This window comes from Protomyctophum parallelum, assembly GCF_964188405.1.
Source record: "Protomyctophum parallelum genome assembly, chromosome: 13".
Taxonomy (NCBI): Eukaryota; Metazoa; Chordata; class Actinopteri; order Myctophiformes; family Myctophidae; genus Protomyctophum; species Protomyctophum parallelum.
Window position 1 is genome coordinate 16,839,908 of NC_139708.1, and position 12,755 is coordinate 16,852,662.

Genomic DNA, 12,755 nt, shown 5'->3' on the forward strand with positions numbered 1-12,755 from the left:
TTACATGAGGCCATTATCCTGATTAATCTACACTATTTAAGCAGACCGGTCACTCACTCTAATATGCTCAACATATATCTCGCCACTAGCCAGACGAATCTGCCACAGGATTTAAAAAAAAGAAAAAAGCCCATGCATCTCGCCGCTACTGATATTGCCAGCTGTTCAGTGATTAAACTCCCTCAATCTACCCAGCCTCCTTCTGTAGTAGCGTTTAGGTCTTCACTATGTCAGCATGACATTCAAAGTGGGATCACATAGATTTAATATGTTCTTTTAGTATCTGAGTGTCTTTAGGTTCTGCCCTATGAGGAGTTCATACTGTATGTCTATGATGTCCATGTGATATCCATGCATCTTTAGGCTCTGCTTCCGGATTGTTGTGATTTCAGAGACCGTGTCACGCTTCCACAGATTGCATCACAGGAGCAGAGCCACATAATATATAATGCTCATATTGATCATTGCAATAGATGGTTTTCATGTTGATCATGCGACTGTCTGAATTGGGTACAAACCGTACAAACAATGGTAATAATAATAATAACACAACTCTGCTTATTGGCATCTGCATTTTGTAAGTGTTCTATACAAGGTCATTCAATAGGAACAAGACAGTGTTTAGTACCAAGGTACCTTTTTTATAAACATCTGCTCACCTGAACACAGTTCCCCTTTGAAGCGCAGGCAGTTGAAATCGTCACATTCGCAGTACTTGCCCCAGACTTCTCCAAACTCATTTCTATGGCAGGAGCACTCTCCACACACACAGTCCCCTCTCCCATTGCAGACGCGACTTTCTGCCTTTGGGCTGCAGTTGGCGTCGTCGGACGGACTGTAATCCCCATGAGCGCATTCACAGCGTGGACCCAGACGCCCCTGGTGACACTGACACACGCCGCATTCATATGTTCCATTGCCTTGGTTACAGATGGGGCTATCGGCTTCAGCTTGAGCCTCACAGTTACACCCGCAGGCAAACTCCACGGTGACCTCCAGCGCGTCCTTGAAGCCCCGAGGTTTGATAGTAAACGTACGGCTCTTCTCCTTAGGGCAGCCACGCAGCCGAGCCTCCACACTGAATGTCACCTGTAAGGAGAAAATGTGTTTGTGATCTCTTAAGTCCCAACTATTATATATAACAACTATTCCACAAATCCCTGAATGCTATATAAAGTCTTGAACTACACCTCCCGAAATCCGAACAAGGAAGAAATATCTTTAGATTTAATTTTTTAATATCCATTTCTGCTAAGCAGCAAGCTATATATGCATAGATGATTTCTATTCATATTAGGATAAAAGTGCGCAACTGTAAAGACGAAACGGAAGTGGGGAAGAGGCTTCACTTCCGCTTTATCGATTGCTCATGATCAGAGCTCCCGTTCTCCAGACTGTATGGCGGAAGCATTTGAAAATTAACAGTCTGGCCACACAAGACTAGTGATCTCTGGGTGTTTGTGTGGATGTATGTAATGTTAACTACTTTAAGCCTAGCGTCCCAGACATTTTCAAAACATTTTCAAGAAAAGCAGATCTTGAGGATCGTAGCGTACAGCAATGCGACACAATGTGAGCTTGTGATCAGCTATGGTTAGGTGGTTACGAAGTTCACCTTCACTTTTACCTAAAAGAAAGGGAAAAAAAGAAAAGAAAAAAGATAAACACACCGGAGGTGTTCGCTAACAAAAACAAAATAACTTTGATACATACTGTGTCTCCAATCTTGAGGTCAGAGCAGGACTTGAGCCCCGGGGTGACCACTCCATCCAGGCAGGATGCGTTAAAGGACAGGGATAGCTCTTCTGGGACATCCACCAGCTCCAGTTCCACCTTAGAGCGGATCTTCTGTTCACACAAAGGATATAAGTGAGAGGTCACTGAAGTTGTCAAGTAATAATTCAGCAATGTTTTGCTAAATGTAGCCACAATGTAGTGTACATTTAAGAAATGTATAGGTAGACAATTACTTTGAGTAAGATTTTCAGATTTTCTTACATCATACGCTTCCTGAATGAGTTCAATAACATTCCCAGAATCGGACTGGAGTGTCCCCACTGTTGAGCCTGGAATGAGTTGGCTGAAGCTCTGAACAGAGAGATCAGTGACGCATGTCAGCAACAAAGAGATCATTTGTTTTTCTTAATGACAACACATACTATGACACATGCTGTAAATCATCTTTACCTGGTAGAGGTCCATCATAATGCTGGTCACAGCAAAGACCAGGTTGATATTATTTTCAGACATTTTCTTACTCATGAGTGCCAGAGAGGGGTAGTCCTGAGAAGAAAGAAGCAAGTGTTGACATTGTTAGTCCTTAAAAAGTAATTCAATACAACACAAAGGATTCTGAATTTCTGAGGCAAACTTTCCTGACCCAATCCTTCATTGATCATTTCTATAGGTGCACGCTAACCCCTCCTACACAATAGATAACATAATAGAAAGTTGGAAAGAAAAGAAAATAAAAAAAAGGAACTGAGTAAAAGAAATGTCTGTAATTCAGTTAATTTACAACAACGTGTTGGGAAAGTTTGAGAGCAAGAGTGTCTGTCCTGTTGTCTTTGTTTTGTTTGTCTGTTCACATTTGTCATTGTTTAACTGTTTTTAGTTTTTTCGTGTTTATCACATTTATATATCTTTTTTATTATGTATTGTATGTGGAATTTACATTACCTGTCATTATCTTTCATTTTATATAACTGAATAACTCATTATCATTGTCAATGATATTCTGAAGTTGTCATATACAAAAAATGCCTAATAAAAACAGTATTAAAAAAAACATTCCTGACCAGCACAGTGGACTTGTTATAGTTGCTGTTGCTATCAAGGTGACAAAGGCCATCATTGGGTTGGACCAGCCCAGCGATGCGTCCATCCAGTGCAATGTGAGTATCAGCATCAGTGGTGAACACCAGCAGGTGGGATGCATCTGGACGCCAGCCGATCTGGTCCTAAAAGAGATTGAAAATGAGAGAAAACCATGAGCAGCCTCTTCGCATGCCGTAGTTATGTCCACCAGCCCAAAGGCAGTTGGGCTGGTGGAGTTAATCTGTCCGGAGCTAATCTAACAAACGCTGGCCCGATCACCGATCAGTGTCAAATTTATTGTAGACCTTGCCAGTACCTCCACACATTAACCTTATGTTTAGTATCATTTTAAATCATGTTGCTTCCATTTTATTATGGAAATTAATAGCAGGCAGATCAGCCTGAAATCATGCGAAAATACTTCATAAATCAAAGATATGTCAGAGATGACACAGACATCATAAACCGGACCAGGCCCAAATTAACAATGGAATTTACTGGAGCTTAAGCGTCAGGGCCTGCAGTTTACATGGCCCTGTGCGAGGTACAGCTGTTGCTTCTGTCGAAACCGTATTCATAGATTACCGCAACAATGTAACGCAACACAGGAATGGAGGAACCCCAGCTAGTGTTTTTGTCAAACAGTTTAACCACTCGGTGGGAGTACATAAAAAAATAGAAGATCCAGCATCAGGAGCAGCCTTATAACTCTATTGGGAGCAGCGGCGATAGTACTGGCGGTGCGCTGAACGTGTGCGTGTCCATTCACTGACTAGTGTCGTTCTTGATTGTGTTACGTGCACGGATGCACGCAAATCACTTTCGCGCGTGTGCATGGGGCCTTTTGATTTGGTGTAGTGCCAGGGCCATCGGAGGGGTTGATTCGGCACTGAACCAGACAGCCAGCCTGGCGGAGCTACAATGCACTCCATTCAGAGCATGAACCTCTCTAGTTCACTTTTTCCTAAACAGTGGGTCGGGACCCATTTGTGGGTCGCGGACACATTGTTATGGGCACCCTTAGTTTTTGTTTCCTACATTTGGATTGTAATTGTGATTATTTCAAAACATTTAAAAGAAAACATTCCCAAAAAAGCTAAACATTTCATGAATTAATAACGAAATCCAAAGATTTTTTTTGATGTCATGAAGAAATAAAAGAAAAATCTAAGAAATTCCATAAATTAGAAGAAATATTTAAGAAGTAACAAGAAGTGAAGCTGTTAATGCCACCACTTATTATTTCTAAAAAAAAAGAAAAATAAGTAACAAGAAGTAACAGCGTAACAGCGGCAAACACAGCGTAGTTTGGGTTCCGGGCAAATATCTAACTTCTGTTTTGGGCAGGTACTGTACTGTACCTTTGGTGCACACATGCTGACTCCCTCGCCTTTTGCATTCCATGTTGGCGCTGAAGGAATGCAGATAATTTGCAGATGGAATGGAGACTACGTGGTAGTCCACCTACTGTAAACCTTGTCCCGACCCAAACCCTTACTTTAACCATTAGCTAGTCTCATGTAGCCAGACGTTCAGAGATCTCGCCTACTGATATGTCTGGTACATCTGAATTCAATGAATGGGCTACAACTGGGTGGAACAATTCAGAGATTTAAATCATCGCCGACTTCTTACGAGAGTTGAGAGTTGAAAGACTTCATCAATTCACATCAATGTTTGTGTTTACACTATGATGTAAAATTGTCAATGGGAATTTAATGTTTTTGTAAGACAAATTTGTGCACACATACTAAAAGCTTGACATAGATGGGGCTAAAAAATTCACACCCGTGTGAAGTGAGAGGCACTCTTATCATCATACATCATCTTATTCTGGCCAATCACAATTCCGTCTTCACTTTTCGGCCCTCACTTTTATCTTCAATATGTACTTTGCTCAGCCAATCAAATCATCGCTATAGGGTGATCAGCCAATCACAAGCCAATGTTTGTGTTTACACAAACCCGGAAAGCTGGACATATGAGGGACTGGATGACGACCACGAAGAGTGAGGTGATCTGGAGAGACAGAGGACGGACGGAGAGACGGAAATCTGGGGCTGGTGGTGATGGTTGGCAGCCCAAACCACTTCCTCCGTGAGGAGGAAACAAAAGCTACAGATTGCAGTAAAGCCTGTAAAGAGGGTTTAAAATCAGCCTCGTATGGTGCGACGAAGGAGGAGCCAGGCCCGGACACCCACAGCGCCTGAAGCCTCTTAGTGTCGCAAGAGACAGTAGGTGTATGTTGTAAGACCCAGAAACACCCAACGATTCTAGGTTTACAACACTGATGATGTGTTCAAGTCTGTGCATCAGTAGTTTAATTTACTGGGACGGTATCTGGATTGGTTTTCAAAGCAGTTAGGCTTGTTAGTGCTGATTTTCGCCACTATCCAAGCCCATTCAATGAATTTATTTTTGCCAGATGTAAGTCTGATCTGAGGCAACATGAGACTAGGCATAACCATACACCACCTTACCTAACCTTAAGAAGGTTACCTTATTTGGAATAGTGTACACATCTGCATTCTTCTGGCATCAACATAGTATGCAGACAGTTGCCTTTGACATCAACATAGTATGCAAAATGTTAACGTAGTGCGAAGGTTTGCTGTCTGCAACATACTGTAGTTCCAAAAAACTTTTACCTGCCATATAACACGCAGAAATGAGAACACAGTGTGCAAGTGCACAAATCTGTTTTGCTTATTTGTGAATGTGAATACATGAGCATTTAAGTGTGAATGTACCGTGCATGTGCAACTCTGCATGCACACATTTTCATACCTTGCACACCACTGCCTGCATGACAGCATCAAAGCCACCCTCTGGTGTATCTCTGTTTCTGGATATCTGCTCCTTGTTCACCTCCTCAGTGAAGCGTTCCACCTGCTCTGTCAGTGACAGCACATGCTTGAATCCAAACTGAGCCCTGCATGTAGTCGTAATTCTATACAAAGAGACAGGGGTATGTATGGTGGTGAAATACCTATACAACACATAGATAGATAGATAGATAGATAGATAGATAGATAGATAGATAGATAGATAGATAGATAGATAGATAGATAGATAGATAGATAGATAGATAGATAGATAGAATAGTCTCCACATAATGCACAATGATCATAATGAAAATATAATTTGAGAGAAAAATGTGTCATGGTTGGAAATTACAGTAGTGACGTAGCCATGGTCCTGCATATGGGTGTATCGGTTTGTTTGTTTATGTCTGAGTCAGAGTGACGCGACCATGGTCTTCCGGCCGGCCTGCCCTCCCATTAGCCAATTTTAATGTAGGATCATTTTCAGTGGCCAGGATATTATGAAATCTAGTATTCAAATCCTCCTCCTACACCTACTCTAAATAATCTGTGAAACATGATCAACACCTACCCATGACAAGGGTTTGTGACTGCTTCCTCAGGGGCGAGGTACATGTATGGTGACACAGGTTTGTCTACAAAGGCTCCAAAGCCCATGCGCAGGTTACTTGTTTTCTTGGCCATGGCTGCAGCCAGCCCTCTGCCCAAGGTGCGAAGACTAACCAAGTCATCCCTCATAGAGAAAGAAAGGTCCATCAGATAGTAGAGATCCACTGGGTAATCCTCAACCTGCTTCACTGACACAGTGAAATGCCTGGCATCATCTGAGAAAGAAATAACAATGAGGAAAATGGTCAAATAACATGTTATAGCTAAGATTGAAATTAGGGTTATGATCAACACATTGTCACTCTCAGGTCGTAATACAGTGACGAGTTGTGGCGAAGGTGCATGTGTTTGGTCCGACGTACTAACAGTCCGACAGGCATTAGTCCGACACCCTACCCAAAACCCAAAACCCAAACCCTAAACCTAACCTCGCAGGAAGCCACAGGTTAGTTTGAACCTGCCACGGGTTAGTTTTAACCTGCTGCGCATGTCGGGAGCCTCATGTTAGTTTTAACCTGCCATACTGTAGGTTCATTTTAACCTGCTGCGCATGTCGGGGTCCACGGGTTAGTTTTAACCTGCCACAGGTTATTTTTAACCTGCCCTGCATGTCGGGAGCGAAGGTGTTGTTGGACTAATGCCTGTCAGACTGTTTGCATGTCTAACCAACGTATGCACCCCTGCCACAGGACTCTGCTGTCACGTTGCTTTTTAACATTCCCAGTAGGACTCGCCCTCTAGAATATGGAAGTGCCGTTCTCACTCAAAATAGACTGATGCGCCCACTAAAAACTGTCCAAACTAGGCAGGAGCTGCTAAGTGTGTGTGTGTGTGTGTGTGTGTGTGTGTGTATCATGCGTGTGCGTCCGTGCATGCGGGTGCGTGCCGTGCCGTGCAGTGCAGTGTCTGGTACCTGGTCTCAGCACCATATGGACCTTCTGAGGCCTAATCTGAGTGACATGAGCTGTCCCCGAAGCCTTGTCACTCAGAGGCGTGTCCTTCTGGACATCCAGGGAACTGAGGGGAAACTCCACGGCTTTGGCAGCACAGCCCCCATCCAGCAGGTTCTGCTTCAGGTCACAGCGCGACGCACTGGAGCCCCCCTTTCCCAACTCCTGCACCCATGAAACACAGCCAGGTCATGTTGGCACAGCATTCTCAGGAATGACACACATTACATCTTAATTAAGTTCAATGGAAGCGGAGACGGTAAGGTGTGTAATGGATAAAGGAGAAAGCAACAGTATGGAATGTTGTTGCAGGGGGGTCATGTTCAAACACGCAAGCTGAGCTAAGAACGAGGTACAGTACAGCCTGGACATGTATGTGCGGCCGTGCGTGCATGTGCGTGTGTGTGTGTGTGTGTGTGTGTGTGTGTGTGCGTGCATGTGTGCATGCGTGTGTGTGTGTGTGATATTCTCACCTCCTGAGAGCACCAAGCACAACTAGGGTTAATAGCCAAACATTGACGACAATTGCTCACTCCTCTTGATGTACAGATGTTGGAGCCTGAGATAAACACAAACATAACATAGCATAAACACAAAGATAATGCATTAACAATAACAACCCATAATAATTGAATAACTACTTCTCCTTTAGTGTTTTAGACAAGCAGGACTTTGCATGTCATCCATTAACCACATTTAATTTCGTTTCCTTAGTCTTTGACTGAGAAATCCTGTTCAGATCAACAACAGATAAAGCAGGTCACAAAATAATGTTCAGCACAAGGAGGGTTCTCTTAACAAACTGTGGACCCCCATTTGAAATGTTTGTGCCAGGGAGGACCCCTATTAGAGAATTTCCATTTATGACAGTTATCTTATCGTGTGTCATATCAATTATAGTAGGCCTAGCCCATGTCCAAGGGAATGTCCTAACCTAACCCTAATTGTAAGAGTTAATTTTCATAAGCTATATACTCCATTGTAGCCTAGTATGATATGATTCCCAAAACAGAAATGTGTTGTCTAGGTCGGTGCAACGCATGTGCAGCAGGCTCATAGGTGTGTCCCATGGGGCAAACAAGTGGGATAGTCTGTCTACAGATCCCGTGTATTTTCACTCCCTTATAAGGTAATACGAAAAAAAGTTAGCGAGATTAGCGAAGGATAAATATTGTGCTCACAACGTTTTTGTAAACGATAAAGAAAACGTTAAACATAAACTTGGGCTATAATAGCAGTCTGCAGCTAATACTTCACCGTTTAAAAGTTTTTAGTAGCCGCTGCCTACATTCGCATAAAAGTGTTTTATTTATTTTTTATTTTATCACAACCTAAAGAATAAAATCCCACTTACCGAAAGCATTTGAAGCAACTGATAATAATATCGTCAATATAACTAGTCTGTCTAATAAAGTTCCCATGGCTGGAACACAACTCTCCTGCCTGTTGCGTCGGATGTTCTGACTCAGTGACTCTGTTGAAGTTACCACCACAATTTACCTCTGATCATTCTTGCAAGTTGCAAAATCCATGTACCGCCTGTGGATACATGATTGGGTCATAGCCTAGCCCTATAGCCTATCCGTTTGGAAATTAACCCCTTAGTTTTATTCAGAGGATTATTGTGCCATTAATTAATTGATTTATTGATTGATTGATTGATTCATTCATTCATTCATTCATTCATTCATTAATACATAAATAAATGTTTATTCTCAAATGACAGTAATTTATTTTAAACTAAGCATTGATGCGATCAATCAGGCTTTAGTTTAATATCATTTTAGAGTTTAGACCCAACTGAAACCTGGATTAGGCCTATACTTTCATACTTTGTCAGATTCTCAGACAGACAGAGTTGTATCAATAGCACGGTAGAGGTAGAGAGAGCTAAGGTAGAGAGCTGCCAGCTTGCAATAAGGATGTAGATGTCTCAAATTCAGGTAAGTAGTATTGGAAGTCCCTCTAGTGGACAAATGTGGACAGTGGCTGCAACATTGTGATCAGGGACCATTTCCTGGTCAGATTCAATCACTTTTGTTGAAAACTGACAGACATCCCAAGAGAACCAGTCTCTGTGTCAATATATGTGTCTGAAGCAGTTCCACTCTTTAATTGAGTAATAGAAGTCCCATGGTAGTAGTGGCTTTTAAAACAGGAAACAATATAGTGGAAGATTTAAGGCCGATTTTTTTGCCGTTAACTTCAAGTCATGATACAGAGAACTGCTTTGGCATGGAACTACCTTAGGGTCATAGGAAAAGATTTATCCAAAGACACAAGCTGCATCACCTTTCATTTCTGAATTATACACCTTTTTCAAAATGGCCGCCACCATTTACAGCAATACAGCATAGCCCGTATCTTTGCTTCTGTTAGAGCTATAATAATAATATTGGTGCCAAAGTATACATTTTTAGGGTCAAGGAATCCAATTAAATAGATTTCAAGACAAAAAAATCCAATAGTTTTCTCGATACCATGACAACGGGGGTCAAATATGCACATTTCATTCGAAAAAATACGTTTTAACAGGGTAACTTTACCCCCCCTCACCCACTAAAACTTTCATTTAGTTTCCTCTTTGGCATGGAAGTACCTTAGGGTCATAGGAAAAGATTTATCCAAAGACACAAGCTGAATCACCTTTCATTTCTGAATTATACACCTTTTTCAAAATGGCCGCCACCATTTACAGCAATACAGCATAGCCCCTATCTTTGCTTCTGTTAAAACTATAATAATAAAATTGATGTCAAAGTATACATTTTTGGGGCCAAGTAATCCAAATATATAGATTTCAAGGCAAAAAACCCAATCATTTTCTCGTTACCATGACAACAGGGGTAAAATATGCAAATTTCATTAAAAAAAAATTTTTAACAGGGTAACTTTACACCCCCTCACCTGCTAAAACCTTCATTTAGTTTTCACTTTGGCATGGAAGTACCTTAGGGTCATAGGAAAAGATTCATCCAAAGACACAAGCTGCATCACCTTTCATTTCTGAAATATACACGTTTTTCAAAATGGCCGCCACCATTTACAGCAATACAGCATAGCCCATATCTTTGCTTCTGTTAGAGCTATAATAATAATATTTATGTCAAAGTGTACATTTTTGGGGTCAAGGAATCCAATAAATCTATTTCAAGTCTAAAAACCCCAAATGTTTTCTTGTTACCATGACAATAGGGCTAAAATTTGCAAATGTAAATACGTTTTAACAGTGTAACTTTCCACCCCCTCACCCCCTAAAACTTTAATTCAGTTTTACCTCTTGCATGGAAGTACCTTAGGGTCATAGAAATGACATTATCCAAAGAGACAAATAACATCACTCTTCATTTCTGAAATACATGTGTTTTTAAAAATGGCCGCCGCCATATACAGCATAGCCCATATCTTTGTTTCTGTTAGAGCTAAAATGATGAAATTGGTGTCAAAGTGTACATTTATGGGGTCAAGGAATCCAATTAAATAGGTTTCAAGACAAAAAAATCCAATAAGTTTTCTCATTACCATGACAACAGGGGTAAAATATGATCATTTCATTAGAAGAAACATGCTTTAACAGGGTAACCTCCACCCCCTCCCCACCACCCTAAAACTTGTACTTAGTTTTCCATTTGGCATGGAAGTAACATGCAAAGAAATTATTCGAAGAGACAAATAAGATCACTCTTCATTTCTGAAATATATGCATTTTTAAAAATGTCTGCCGCCATTTACAGCAATACAACATAGCTCATATAATTCTGTTAGAGCTATAATATTGGTTTCAACAAAGGAATTAAATTGAGTAGTTTTCAATGCAAAAAATTAATAATAACTAATTACCATGACAGCGGGTGGACAAATATGCAAATTTAATTTAAAAAAAAACATTATTTACTTTTACTTTTGGTATGGAAGTACCTTATAGGGCAATAAGAAAGACATTATTCAAAGAGACAAATAAGAACACTTCATTTCTGAAATTATGCGTTTAAAAATGGCCACCACCATTTGAAGTAATACAGCAGAAGCAAAGGTATGGATCTTTATTCTTTGCTTCTGTTAAAGCTATGATGGTAAACTTCAAAGTGTACATAGGGTCAATACCCTGACAATGGGGTTGCAAATCCTATTCACATAATGTATACGAGACAAGTATCTGCAGAGAGCCATGTATAGCTGCCTCTGCATGCAGCATTTTCAAGGTGCCTTACATGGGGCCATGTATGGGGCACTTCTTGTGGGGGATTCCGTAGTCTTACTGGGGGTCTTCAACGCACATGTGGGCAATGACAGACACTTGGGAGTGGCGTGATTGGGAGGAATGATCTCCCTGATCTGAACCCGAGTGGTGGCTTTTTATTGGACTTCTGTGCTAATTATGGGCTGACCATAACAGTTATGGTCAGTATATGTTATCCCGGGAGACTCAGGCAGTTGCAGGCCTGCCGGGAAGCAGCCAGTTAGGCAACTCCACAGTGGCAAAGCCCCAGAGGTTGGTGAGATCTGTCGAGAAATGCTGAAGGCTCTGGGTGTTGAGGGGATTGGTTGACACTTGACACATCTTTTCAACATAGGGACAGATAGGGTGAGAAGTTCAGTCACGCGAGAGACTCAGAGTAGAGTCGATGCTTATTCGCCTGGAAAGGAGCCATCTTAGGTGGTTCGGGCATCTGGTTAGGATGCCTTTCGGGCGTCTCCCTATAGGGAGGTCCTCGATGCAAGTCCCACTGGGAGGAGATCCATTCATTCACAGCCATTCATTGGCCTTGGAACACTTGGAAGTTACTAATGTTGCTCTGGAGAGGGAAGTCTGTAGCTCTCTGGTGGGCTGTTGCCCCCGTGACCCGACTACGGATAAGCGGTTGAAGATGGATGGATGGATCTTTTCAATATTGCGCGGAAGTCTGGTACTGTGCCTAAAGAGTGGCAGACTGCAGTTGTGCCATTCTTTAAGAAAGGGGACCAAAGGGTGTGTGCCAATTTTAGAGGTATCTCATTGCTCAGTCTCCCTGACAAAGTTTACACCAAGGTACTGGAAAGGAGGGTCTGGCCGATAGTCAAACCTCAGATTCAAGAGGAGCAAGGTGGATTCCATCCTTGTCGTGGAATAACTGACCAGCTCTTCACTCTTGCACAGATCCTGGAAAAGGCCTGGGAGTATGTTATCCGGTCTACATGTGTTTTGTGGATGCAGGGTGCAGGAATATGGGGTGAGGGGGTCCTTGTTGAGGGCCATTCAATTTCTGTACACCCAAAGCGAGAGCTGTATCCGTGTGTGGGGCAGTAAGTCAGATTTGTTTGTGGTGGGGACTGGGGGTGGCCTCCACCAAGGCTGCGCATTGTCACCTATCCTGTTTGTGATATTCATGGACAGGATCTCGAGACGCAGCCGTGGAGGAGAGGGTATACGCTTCGGGGAGCTAAGGGTTGCTTCACTGCTTTATGCAGATTATGTGGTCCTGATGGCATATTCGGTCCGAGACCTTCAACTCTCACTGGATTAGATTGTTGTCGAGTGTTTGGTGGCCATAGGAAGAGGATCAGCATCTCCAAA

General features: G+C 42.0%; 1 protein-coding gene across 1 annotated transcript in view; it reads right to left on the reverse strand.

Moving 5' to 3' along the window:
* The window catches only part of LOC310869344 (integrin beta-3-like), a 16,870-nt gene extending 8,181 nt beyond the window's left edge, over window positions 1-8,689 (reverse strand). Inside the window, exons 1-10 of the mRNA XM_083780034.1 lie at window positions 8,556-8,689; window positions 7,675-7,760; window positions 7,165-7,366; window positions 6,214-6,466; window positions 5,605-5,767; window positions 2,799-2,960; window positions 2,188-2,283; window positions 1,999-2,088; window positions 1,714-1,848; window positions 660-1,089 (exon numbers count right to left, since the gene is read on the reverse strand). Of these exons, the coding sequence (XP_083636160.1) occupies window positions 660-1,089; window positions 1,714-1,848; window positions 1,999-2,088; window positions 2,188-2,283; window positions 2,799-2,960; window positions 5,605-5,767; window positions 6,214-6,466; window positions 7,165-7,366; window positions 7,675-7,760; window positions 8,556-8,622 (1,684 nt within the window). The 5' untranslated portion in view covers window positions 8,623-8,689. The remainder of the gene's footprint in view (window positions 1-659; window positions 1,090-1,713; window positions 1,849-1,998; window positions 2,089-2,187; window positions 2,284-2,798; window positions 2,961-5,604; window positions 5,768-6,213; window positions 6,467-7,164; window positions 7,367-7,674; window positions 7,761-8,555) is intronic.
* Between the last annotated feature and the right edge of the window lie 4,066 nt (window positions 8,690-12,755).